Genomic DNA, 13309 nt, shown 5'->3' with positions numbered 1-13309 from the left:
AAATGCAATTTAAACAAATATGAAAAAATAGGAATGGCTTGACAAATGCATAAAAAATGCTTCAAATAAGCAAAATTATCTGCCAATGGATTTTTCCTGGAAGAAAATTACTAGATAAGATTTCTTAAAACAATGAATACAATATTAAGTTAAGTATAATGATCTTTGTGGTAAAATGCCAGGCAATAACAAAAGTTATTAACTTAATGCCTGAAATTAGGTTCATACAAGTCGTTAAGATTTCCTTTTTTGGGCGCGTGTAAAATGGAGGTAGCAGGCTCTTTTGTTTTTTTCCACATTGTTGTTGCTCTCACTCCGGAACAGAGCTGAGGCAGAGCGCGAGTGTGGATCTGCTGCGGAGATGTCAGAATTCACAGCCCACCTTCGCCACAACTCTCCCTGCAGGTCTGAGTCTGCCAGTCCTCTCCACCGCCGCGTCACATGACCGCATTTTACCGGAGCGCGGCTAATTAACGATGTGTCACGCAGCCGCCCCTAACAATTTACGAGGAGCAGACAAGGGGGTGGGGGCGGGGGAATAATAAGCCAAAAAATGACTTTGCCTAATCACAGATTTCACTTCAGTGTGAACACTAATAATCAGCGGCACGGTCGATGCAACAGTCGGCGATGACGAAAGTCCAAACTTAATTTGAAAAAAAACCCTGTTTTTTTCAAAAAAGAAACTAGTGTCAGACGTCAGCTCTTTCTCCTCACTCTCCCACACAGAGACACTGGGCCCTGGGTGTGACGGTCTGTTTCTGGATTCAGGGAAAAACATGTGAAATGAGTCACCCCTCTCTCTCTTTCTTCGAGCGCTCGGCAGATTTCCGGTGGCCCGAGCAGGCTTGAATCGCGCCGCTGTTGTCGGGGAGAACTCGTCGCTAGCTCAGCTAGCCGCTAGCTCAGCCCGGAGGGACGCGGCTTCTTTCCCTTCACTTCAATTCTGCTGGTCTGGGGGGTTTTCACAGCCAAAGGGTGAGGAACTTAGCACGCGCGCTTCTCCCCTCTCTCCCAGCCCCCCCGGTGAAAGACAGAGCCCAGGTCTTCACACCCACGGCGAGAGAAAATTAGGTTACCCCGAGGAAAAGGCGAGAGCGGCTAACGCGGTTAATTCGCGCGACAAAAGAGACGGCTTCAGCACTTATCGTCACCTCATTAGGTGACAGGTAGAATAAAACCGAGAACTCCTCCGCTGTGCTGGCAATAAAAGATCGGGTCTGCTTCCGCGGGTAAGAAAAAAAAGAAACAGGGCTGGTAAGTGAGAGGTGAGATGGGAAGGGTCTCATAAGCTCGCCATTACAGCCCAATTTTACACTCAAGCCAAATTCAAACATATTGGGACATGACGACAAGAGAGCTACGGCATAAACACTTACTGATCACAGATAATAGAAAACAGCTAAGCCTCTCCCTCCCCTCCTCTATCTCTCTCTCTCACTCTCCCCCCTCCCCCTCCTCTATCTCTCTCTCTCACACTCTCCCCCCTCTCTCTCCCCCCCCCTCTCTCTCTCTCTCTCTGTCTCTCCCTCCCCCTCCCTTCTCTCTCTCTCACTCATCCCCTCCTTCCCCCCTCTCTCTCCTCACTTCCCCTCCTCCCCTCTCTCTCTCGCTCACTCTCATCCTCTCTCTCCCCCCTCCTCGACCCCTCTGTCTCACTCTCTCTCGCTCACTCTCATCCTCCCTCCTCCCCCTCCTCTCTCTCGCTCACTCTCCCCCCCATCCTCCCCCCTCCTCTCTCTGTCTCACTCTCCCCCCTCCCCCCCCGCGGCGGGGGCCCTGTGAGACAGCCGTGGGCCGCCCGCGCGGGGCCGCGGCTCTCAGAACACCGCTAATGAGTTTCGCTTCTGTCTGGCAGCGGCGCCCTCCGCAAGGTGCGAACTGACACCGTCCTTTCACACCTCCGTCACGATAAACAGACAACTCTGGGCCCCCTTTTCTCTCCTCTTCTCTTCTCTTCTCTTTCTTTCCTTTCTTCTTGTGAGGTCGCAGCCTCCTGCGATGACCTTTCACGCTTTTGGCCAGAGCTTTAATATCGAGCCGTTAACACGGAGGAGGAGACGTTTTTGTTCTCTCTTTCAGGATGTAAAACCGATTATTATTTGTGAAAACGCCCTTCTAACATCATATATGTAATGCCAGAATGCACACACAATGCAGGTTTACTGTTCACACAACCTGGTTTAACTATTCAATGTAAAAATAAACATACATGATTTTATACACACACATATATATATATATATGTATGAACACTCAGCACATTTGAGGAGTCACACATTCATGCTTCTCTCTGTTAATCTGAAAAGAAATTTTGACAGGACAGAGAGCTCTGCTGCTGAGGAGACAAAACACAGATCTGGGGTGAGGGGGGGGGGGGGCACGGGCGCGACACTGACCTGTGCTGCCGGCGCTGGGGGGCCGCTGGGGGACCCCGGGGGACCCCACGCTCCTGTGGAGGGAGCCCTGGGGGGGCGAGAGCATCCCGCCGTCGCCCAGCGACGAAGCGCCCGCCAGGGACTGGCCGCCCAGGGAGCCGGCGGGGCTGTAGGAGGAGAGGCCGCCGGGGCTGGAGACGGGCACGGCCACGTGCATGGAGAAGCTCTGCGGCGGCAGGGCGGCGGGCTGCGGGGCGGGGAGAAACGTGCGGAGGATCAGCGGCCCGTGAGATTGGCGGTTACACAGTCACCGGGGTGGAGAACGCGAGCGGCGACGGCCCCGGCTCAGAGGACAGAGCATTCCCTGGTAACGGCCTGCCCAATCACAGTTCAGCACACTACACATGAGTGAGATGGTGCCTTCACCAAGTGCACTTGGAGTACCAGGTATGAAGAGCAGTTTATCAATAGTCATTTGATTATGTATGCATTACTATACACTGAAAGGTATGGCTTTGGATATTTATTAAATATTGCGTGGGTGAGCATAGGAATGGGGGAGAAGGGAATGCTCTGTGATGAGCACCATAGAGAAAAACATCTGAGTGGCTGTCCAAATCCTCACCCCCCACCTGTTGAAATGAGTGTGTGTGTGTCCCACCTACACCTTCATGAAAAAAAAAAACTTAACTTAACAGCATTCTTAAACATTTTACAGGCATGCAAACTGGTGTGGGACCTCGTTTCAGAAAGGGCCAGTCCAGCACAGTAACAGTCAGCCCTAAAGCACTGGGATCGAGAAACGTTCTTAATTACGTTACACGCACCGTTAAAACCACCATTACCACTGGCATTACCATTACCGTAACAGTTTCCATCACCGCTGCCTTTAGCGTTACGGCTAGCGTTACGGCTGCCGTTACCGGTTCAGTGCTGACTGTCACAGGCTGGAGTGACCGTCGCTGGTGTGGACGAAACGACCACATTCGCAGCACAGTGCGGTGAGAATGTTAGTGAGTCCATTAGTGTGTTAACGGGATAAAGAAGTGCTCGTCAGTGTTCAGACCATCAGCAGTTCAACTCCAAAACTTTATTTAGTGCAAGGGCTCACAACTGTCAACGGCCAAAATAAGATCACCATTGCCTCAGCAGGAGTTCTATACCGGGGTACATTTTGTAGAGGGGGAGGATATTACTTTTATCCTCCCCCTCTACAAAATTTATAAGTATTTTTCGGTATAATTCTAACTGTCAGTTGAAAAAAAATCTACACTTTACCGATTCAAATCGTTGCTTAGAATAAGCCAAATAAAATTTCGGTGAATGAGAAGGGTCCCTGTGTACAGGAAACTACAAACACCTCGATAAGCCCATTGGCCCTGCCCTGTGACAGACACACAAAAGCCCCGCCTCCTGACCCCTTCACAATCCCAGTTCCCTTAACAGGAGCACAGGCCACGCCCCCTCCTGCCCTCGCAACGTGATCTTATCAGAGCGCGCGACAGCACGCGAGCCGCCCAATCAGAAGCGCGTCGTCGAGGAAACGGACGCGTTTTCCATGGGCTGGAAACCGCCGCGCTCGGACGGGGAGGCCGTCCGCGTCTCGCTGCCGACGGGAGAGGGGTCGCAGATCGGAGGGGAGGTGAAGAAGGAGGGGTTAATTTCCAGTAAGAAAAAAAGAAGAAAAAAAAACAATCGAATAAAGGAGGGGAAGAAATCCTTTTTTTTTTAGCCGCAAAGCCAGGCAAAAAAAAAAACAAAAAAAAAAACAACTTCTTTTTTTACTTACGATTTTATGATTTCTCATCATATTATCAAACTCCTCATTAATTTTTTTATATTTCTCCTCTGTGTGGGGGGTGAGGACATAGGAGGAGTCGGGGTCCGGGCTATCACAGCCTCTGTGCTCCTTCTTGTTTAGCGCCTGCAGTGAACACCAACATAGAACAGCCAATCAACACAAAGGGGCGGGGCGGGAGAGGGGGGTGTGCGGTACTTACAGCGCAGCGCTTGTACATGAAATCCCCCTCTTCGCTAAGCTTGCAGAACCCGTCCTCCGCGCGGGGGCTGTGCCCAAAACAGTCATCCACATCAGAGCTGGCACAGTCAATATGGCTTTTGAGTCTTAATTTCTGAAATAAAATCGGAGAATTCACACATATATTCGCGGTAATTGGGGGGGGGAAATGATTTGTTGCTCTTTTGAGGTTAATGCCACTTTTGGTCAGCACTGTTTGACTGCACACATAGCACCCAGTACCTCTGGGGAAAAAGTTCTCCCAACCAGCAGAACCCCACTGAACCCCACATTTTTTAATTATATGAACCTAAACACTCATATATTCCCAGCTTAATACATCTTAGATCAGAAAATGCCTGTCAGCTTTTAGAAATGACTATGTCACACAAAAACCAACAGGGATAGTCTGTAAAAACCTGACAAGCACTTCCTGGTTTAAGAGAATGATATGAACGATGGGCAGAGTGCTTCTAAACCTTCTAAATCTGCAGCTGTGGAAGCAGCACGTTCCCCAGTCTGGACCAAAAATCCCGCACATTACTTCCCTTCGACGTATCGCGAGACCATGCGTGTCAGACGTCGCTAATTCGGTCAGCGAACAGAGAGAAGCGTTTAGTCACACGGACAGCTTTCACACATCAGGGTCAATCCGCCAGAGGAGGACGCGCAAACCGAACCACAGCGATTAAATTCACTAATGCCACGTAGAACATCGTCCACTTCGCTCAGCTAAATAAGCCATATTCTTGCGTCTCTTTTTAAAACACAGGCCAATACTGCATACTGCCTCTCTTATTCGCACACTGTTTTTATATTGGTATTTTCCCTGTGCATTTTAATGTATCCGTCTCCACTCCTCGCTGCTGAATAGTACAGTAAGTGTCAGCATACATTTACATGACGGTCAGACCAGATGCTTTAAGCTTCACTTGTGGTTATGAGATGATTAATTGAATGTTTTACAGTGGGATTACACTTTTGAGAAGAGATTACAGTGACCTCGTAACACACACACACACACACACACACACACACACACACACACACACACACACACACACACACACACACACACACACACACACACACACACACACACACCTGTGGGCAGGAGAGATAAGATAACCTCTGGCTCCATGCTTCTCTCCTTTGGCAGACTCAAAGACTGTTGCAGGTCCAGCCAAACTCACTTTGGGCAGATGTGGTCCTGGCCACGGGACCGTGAGGAGACTGACCTGGATTCCACCCCCGTACCCGTCTGAGGGGACAGGTGCAGCAGGGGGGTGGAGTAATGGAGGTGCAGCCGCCCCCTAATGGCCCTGGATCTTTACCCCAGCCCATTACCGGCGAGAAACCAAGGCCGCCTTTGTGTCTCCCACAGGGTTTTTATTTATATATATTTCTGGAGCACAACCCTCGACTGACTCTCGATCGAGCCGCTCGCGCGGGGTCATTACGTCTGGCGGGGCTTCCTCCACTTTATTTTTTATTTGTTTTAACTTTTTCGCCGCGAAGACGCCCGCCCCCGGGTCATTTCCTGTTTACGGGCCCCGCCGGCCCCGCCCTGTTTACCGCGCGGCTCGGCCGTCCCCCCGCCAGGCCGCCGCCCGTCCCGGCGCAACTGCAAATTAGGGGCCCCGACCTGCTCGTTATCTGGACCGCGCGGCGGTCAGGCCGGGCGCGGCCCAGCGAGACGGGCGGGGCCGCGGGCGCGTCCTCGAAAAGAGAGAGAGGCCCCCGCGACCTGCCGGCGTCGCCAGGCGGGAAGGGGTCGCCATGGAAACCCGCCACCGGGCACATCAGGCACCGCGGGACAATGAAGGCGTGAAACGTACTGTACCACATCGCACATCCCTAAACTCACAAACACACGGACGCACGCACGCACACACACGCACGCACACACACAGCTCTTCATATGGTAAAGAATGGGTTTCATTTGCCAATAATATGTTTGTCTGTATATAATATATATTTTTCGATTATTTAGCCATAAAAAGTGTTACTCAACAACATTATGTTGTTCTAGTAATATTTTATGACACGTTTCAAAGTATAAATGAATGAATGAATAAATAAATAAATAAAAATCAGAAAGTTTAGAAAGTATTAAGTATGAAGATTTTCTCTTTTGTCCATGTTTGAAACGCCCGGTCTCATCACTAGTACATGTTCAGTTCGGAAGGCTAGAGAAGAGCACAAAATGTCAAATGCATCCAAGCACATCCTTCAGAAAAGCTCCTCTCATGTTAAATCATGGTTGCACCACACAAGACTGTTTTTAACCACAAAATGAAGTTTCTTGAAATCAGACTTTGATGTATGCTTTTTAAGGACATGCACATACAGTGACAACAAAGGCCTTGATCTGCTTTGCGAAATGATGTTCAAGCACATATCATTGAGCAACAAGTCACAGCTGTGCTTCATAATTCGATTGAAATTGTAACGCAAAGAAATATTAACTACCGTTTGATTTAAATCAGGGCCAAAGAAGGGTGAGCTGTGTGTATGTGTGTGTGTGTGTGTGTGTGAGAGAGAGAGAGAGAGAGGGACAGAAAGAAAGAAAGTGAGAGGGAGGGGGAGAGAGGCAGCGTATGTGAGAGAGACAGGCCTACAGTGCGTGTGTCAGAAACAGAGGGGCATGTGAGAGAGAGAGAGAGAGAGAGAGAGAGAGAGAGAGAGAGAAGGAAGGTACAGTATGTGTGCGTGAGAAAGAGAGGGAGGCAGTGTGAGTGGGTGCAACAGAGACCCTGCAGAAAAGGGGGTGGATATGCTTGGGGGGGTGGGGTGGGGGGCGGAGCTGTGGGGCACAGTAACGAGTGGAACAGTGTAATCTGTTAACGAGGACCCGGAGGGGACGCTGGGACCAGAGGCCTCCCCCGTTTTCTCACGCACTTCCAGACCAGCGTTGATGAGACTTGGCTCTCCGCGCGAGAGAAATGAGGCGTGCGGGAGGGGGCCGGGGGTGCGAGGTCAGGCCAGCGGGGACGTCGCAGTGTGTGTGAAAAGACGGGAACAGCTCCGCTCCCTCCCGCCGACGCGGCGATCCGGCAAAGTCACACCGCAGCTCCGCGGCTAGCTAGCGCATCCTCAGCCGTTAGCTTACCCCGCGCCCAAGCCAGCGCCGCTCTCTCTGAAGGAAAGCTGGAAGCGTAACCGCTACGTACAGATGCTGACCACTGTCCGGGGCAGACAAAGCACACCGCGGCTTCCATAACAGTTACTATGCTGCTGAAGAAAGACAGCGGCCGAATAAAACAGAAAGCTACTAAAGCCATTTCGTCAGCAAAGAGGAAATTTACTGACAAACTCAACAATTCTGACCTAAAACAGGAGTGAGATACTGGTGGAATATTCCAAAGTAAAAATAAAAAAAAACTGACCATAAAAACATTTGTGAACTGAAGTGAGCTAATATCGTAATGACGCTTTTATTGTACGAGTAATTAAATTCTGTAAAATGTGTATTTTTGTCATCAGTTAAAAATTATTTAGTGCATTTCATGAAATCGATCAGCCATATGTACAAAGACACACACACACACACACACACACACACACACACACTAGGCTCATGACCACTGCTTCCACATTTCACTTATTTATGGCGATGCAGAGAAGCATAAAAACTGAGGTTCTCGGCATGATGTCCAAGTATGAAGAAAGTGCAGCGAAGAAAAACTAAAAACTTTATGGAAGAAATAAGAGTGGGCAGTGCCGTTCGGGTCACCTAGGGCGCAGTGCACTTAACGGCACCAGGCGTTACCCGCTCTGCCTGCTCTGCCCGCTCTGCCCATCAGCACTTTCTGCTCGATACTGAGAGACGGGAGTCTGGGCTGCCTCGTGCGCAGAGTGGGCGAGCGCGGGTCGCCACCGCTCACCTCGTTTAAACCCCACCTTCCCTCCTGCCCCCCTGCCCGGCGCTTTCCATTGGTCCCCGTGCTCCTCCGCCGCAGCTAAGCAAGGTAGCGTGCAAATGCCCCGCGACATGGCCATTGTGCCCAATCCGCTCCATCTAATGGGCTTATCAAAGGGCTCCTTTGAGTGCGAATGAGCTCGGAGCAGCGGCTCGGAGCAGCGGCGCGGGGCGGGGGGGGGGCGGGGGGGGGGGCGCAATAGGGAGAGCTTTCATCCGCTCAGAAACACTTCTGCCGCGTTGCGTAACGGCACAGAGACGGGCCTTTCAGCGCAAGCTTTCCCGCATCTCCTCCTCCTCCCCCCACTCCGGCGCAGAACGTTTATCCTTCATGGGAGAAAGGGAAAAAGAAGCCGGGGAGCGTTCACGGTTTCGTCACGTGGGTTCTCTGTCAGCGGCGCGCGGCTCCTGCGGGCCTGTCTGAAAGACGTCGCGCCGTGAGGTTTTCGCTCTGACGCAGACATACTGTAGGCTGCACGCGGACATTTATTTACTTACTTATTTATTACAGGCCTATCAACTTCATTCATTCAGGGGATTTTTTTTTTTACATCCATTGTATTCTCATGACGATATCGCTGTCGTAGCGTTGCTAAATTGCTTTATTAAAAAAAACGTCCTTCCTCCTCAGTGTCCATTGTTTAGCTATCATAACTACTGAATCCGCAGGAAATGCAGGCCTAGCTGCGGGATTCTTCCGCAGTCTGGGTGGATGTTTTGGAGCCGTTACCTTTGCACAGCTGTATGGACAACAATGCGCAACAAACCCGTCTCCCTGTACTGCAGCAGACGTTAAAACCAGAGCAAACTATCCACGACAATGACGCCACACAGATAAATATAGCGGAGGGGGTAATATCTGTTTATATTTATGTAGAGTAGCGTACTGTAAAAATAAACCTAAAAAGAAAAAGACATTTTAAGCAAAGCTTCGGGGTAGACTGGTCCCTTTAAAGACCGATTGAGCCATTATGAGACTCCAAATACATCTGTTGCCTGAATCTCCGTGATAACGACAGATACATGAGGGAGTATCAATTCTGCCAGATATACCGCCTGGATAATTACCCGCCACTGCCCACCAAGATGTCACTTTGACGAATGGGGTAGAGCCATTATTACCGAAAAGTCCACAACATTTGAACTCGAGACAGTCAAGCCCACAGTTTCTCCGTCCGCGCGTCAAGCCTACGCAGCGAAACCTTCAGCGTTTTAAATCGAGTCTTAACAGAACGCACTTGACTCCATTAGAGTGCGAGCGATCTCCGTCGGACTCAAATGAACTCTGGTAAGTGTTGAATTAACACTGAGCATTTGACCGGGTGCCACAGCGGTCACTACAGTCAAGGAGGTCGTAGAGAATTCGGATCAGTCGAGTCGTGGGTCGTGGGTCTGAAATCTGTGCTAGTCAGATGTGTAAACTGCTGAAGAAAATGCATACGGCACATTAATGTGACAGCATCTGTGTTAGACTATAGCGTGTTAAATTTTGTCACACAGGCTAAAACTGTCTTCATATGGACAAATGTTTTGTGTAATAGTGTTGCATATGAATACCAAAGCACGCAGTAAGGCGTGTTATCAAGGCAGCTCAAAAAAAAACAAAAAAAACACTGACACTGTCCACATTTCCACACTTCGTAAAGTACCTTCTTTTTAACATATTATGCAGGCACACTTCGACTTGCTGAGCTCTGGCTTTAAATTGAAGTTACACTTGTGAAAGTGCACGTCACTTCTGTCACCACCTACAGCGCTGAGGCAGTGTGCAGGACTCTGCAAGCCACTTGAGAACCCTGACAGAGTTCAGATTCTGCTTCCTATTCTCATCTGGCTCCGTCCATATGTGGAGTCCACTTAATCATTGTAAAAATGTGAGCTTCAGAACTTCTAAAACTGTGTCCTCTTGTTTCAACATAACAATAATAATCACCATCAACTTTATTTTAATGAAATTTCCACCCAAACAACTTCACATTGCACAACACGGGGGTGGAGTGTGGAGGGGGTATCAGGAACATCAGTTCCGCCTTGTTACTCTGCCCTCGTAATAAAAAATAATAACGCAGGGTCTAGCTTTCGGCGATTTGACATGCTCATGGGACCACACTAATTGCCATGTGTAGTATGTCCTGCTGCACACATTAGAGACATCGCCTGCAGTCTCTAATGTCCTTTCGTGAGCAAGTCACACACGGCCTTGTGTATGGAGATGAAGATGGCTCCTGCCTGTGTGTGTGTGTGTGTGTGTGTGTCGTGTTTCATCACTTAAAATAAGACAGGGAAAATGTACTTGAATACCAAACCCAAAACTCAGAGAATGATAGGATAAATGAATGACCACATTACTGCTTTTAAGAGGAAAAAACACTATTGAGCTTTTAATACTGCACTAATGCATACATATAACCAGATTAATGCTAGCTTAAAGAGATTGAGAGGGGCCTGTTCTGCCATACTGCATTACTTAGTGCAGTCCATTCCTCCAGTTAAACACATGCAACCTGGAATCAACTTCAAACTTAAAGACTTAGTTTGACAACAGCTGTAAATTGGCTAATACACTTAAAACCAAAAAACGCAAAGTGTTCTTTTTCCCATTGTGTTACTGTCAAAAGTTGGTACATAAATTAAACAATGTACCGACACTTTTATCAGTAACATAATGGACAAGAAACAATGCCCGTTTGCCTTTTTACCTGAAGTACATTGCATGGTTATAATATAAATTTATATTTATAACACCCAAAGTAAAACAGCGAAAAAGAACGTGTGTGTGTGGCTAGGACCACAGGGTTGGAGGGGAAGAGAGAGTGTCACTCAGGGGAGGGCCCTGTGCTCGGTGTTATTGAATTACACTCAATCACATTTCCCAGAATCCCGGCCGGTTTCGCATTCTCCCTTAAAAGCAGAATCAATATCGTGAGAGAAAGCGTCCATTAGCTACAGACAGCGCTGCAAAGGGGGCCTACCCCAAACCTGAGAGGGATGGCAAGGCTTAAACTTGTTAAATTAGGGCAGGGGTGGCCAACAACAAGCCTCGGAGGGCCACAATCCCAAAAATGTTCTGATTTCAGCTTAAAATCAGTCATCTCGCCAGGCAAGGAGAGTTAGCCGCACAGTTAGCTGCACATCTCCAAGTCTATCGTAACATACCATAATGACGAGAACAGGCTAGCCTACACTGAAACAATCAAGATCACACTGGCACAGTCCAGATCACCCAGACTACACTGGCACAGTCAAGTTCGCACAGTCTGCATAAGCACAGTTTAGGTCATAGACGGCCCTAGCCCAGTCTAGATCACAGACGGCCCTAGCTCAGTCTAGCTCACAGACGGTCCTAGGCCCAGTCTAGGTCACAGACGGCCCTAGCCCAGTCTAGGTCACAGACGGCCCTAGCCCAGTCTAGGTCACAGACAGCACTAGGCCCAGTCTAGGTCACAGACGGCACTAGGCCCAGTCTAGGTCACAGACGGCACTAGGCCCAGTCTAGGTCACAGACGGCAGTAGGCCCAGTCTAGGTCACAGACGGCAGTAGGCCCAGTCTAGGTCACAGACGGCAGTAGGCCCAGTCTAGGTCACAGACGACACTAGCCCAGTCTAGGTCACAGACGGCACTAGGCCCAGTCTAGGTCACAGATAGCCCTAGCCCAGTCTAGCTCACAGACAGCCCTAGCTCAGTCTAGGTCACAGACGGCACTAGCCCAGTCTAGCTCACAGACAGCCCTAGCCCAGTCTAGGTCACAGACGGCACTAGGCCCAGTCTAGGTCACAGACAGCCCTAGCTCAGTCTAGGTCACAGACGGCACTAGCCCAGTCTAGCTCACAGACAGCCCTAGCCCAGTCTAGGTCACAGACGGCACTAGGCCCAGTCTAGATCACAGACGGCCCTAGCCCAGTCTAGCTCACAGACGGCACTAGCCCAGTCTAAGTCACAGACAGCACTAGCTCAGTCTAGGTCACAGACAGCACTGGCCCAGTCTAGGTCACAGACAGCACTAGCTCAGTCTAGGTCACAGACGGCCCTAGCCCAGTCTAGCTCACAGACAGCACTAGCTCAGTCTAGCTCACAGACAGCACTAGCCCAGTCTAGGTCACAGACAGCACTAGCCCAGTCTAGATCACAGACGGCACTAGGCCCAGTCTAGGTCACAGACAGCACTAGCTCAGTCTAGGTCACAGACGGCCCTAGCCCAGTCTAGCTCACAGACAGCACTAGCTCAGTCTAGCTCACAGACAGCACTAGCCCAGTCTAGCCCCCAGCCCAGATGACTGCGCTAAGGCAGCACCCGGCCCCTCTCCCACGCGTGGCACTCAAGAGGCTGAAGGTGAACAGTGTTAGGATTCTGATGCACTGAGTAAATGTCAGGGTAATAAAGTCATGGAGCCTCAGAGCACACAGACTGTACAAATATTACCTTTCAAGAACAGTACTTTCAATATCAAGGGTCTGGGCCAAAATCAGCTCGGAAGATTAAATTAATGTCAAGGCAACTGACATTTTATCACACAGTAAGCCACCGCCATACACCAATAACCAAACGATAAATAAATAAATAAAGAATCACGACAAGGTGTATCTTGACTGTCAAATGAAGATCTGAAGAGAGGCTGAAAGGGGGAAGAGGGAATATTGAAAGAGACGGAACAGCGCTGAAATTAAGTGTTACGGACCACCTGGGAAATCAACGCAAGATTTAATATGAAGTTTCACTGCGAGACGGAGCGAATCGCGCGTCACTGCGCTGCATTATGATACGGAAACACTTTCCTGAAGTGCCTAAAACAAAAGGGCACGTTTTCACAAAGATGTTTGTCAGGGAAATGCTAATATCAGAAAATGAGCAGAGGGGTCGGGTCTGTCAGTCTGTGTGTCTGTCTGCCAGTGTCTCTCTCTGTGTCTGTCTGCCTGTGTGTCTCTCTGTGTCTGTCTGCCTGTGTGTCTATCTGTGTCTATCTGCCTGTGCGTCTCTCTGTGTCTGTCTGTCT

General features: G+C 49.5%; 1 protein-coding gene across 10 annotated transcripts in view; it reads right to left on the bottom strand.

Annotated features, from left to right (window-relative positions):
- mef2aa (myocyte enhancer factor 2aa) overlaps positions 1-13309 on the bottom strand; it is a 94581-nt gene that overhangs the window by 20864 nt on the left and 60408 nt on the right. For 6 of the 10 annotated variants that reach the window (XM_064313709.1, XM_064313708.1, XM_064313707.1 and 3 more), the window contains 3 exons: positions 4379-4510; positions 4168-4302; positions 2400-2625 (listed from right to left, as the gene is read on the bottom strand). In XM_064313709.1, the coding sequence (XP_064169779.1) occupies positions 2400-2625; positions 4168-4302; positions 4379-4510 (493 nt within the window). The remainder of the gene's footprint in view (positions 1-2399; positions 2626-4167; positions 4303-4378; positions 4511-13309) is intronic. The other 4 variants (XM_064313713.1, XM_064313715.1, XM_064313712.1 and 1 more) reach the window with 2 other exon arrangements.

The sequence above is a fragment of the Anguilla rostrata genome, chromosome 16 (genome assembly GCF_018555375.3).
Source record: "Anguilla rostrata isolate EN2019 chromosome 16, ASM1855537v3, whole genome shotgun sequence".
NCBI classification, from domain to species: Eukaryota; Metazoa; Chordata; class Actinopteri; order Anguilliformes; family Anguillidae; genus Anguilla; species Anguilla rostrata.
This window is presented reverse-complemented; position numbering and strand designations above follow the sequence as displayed.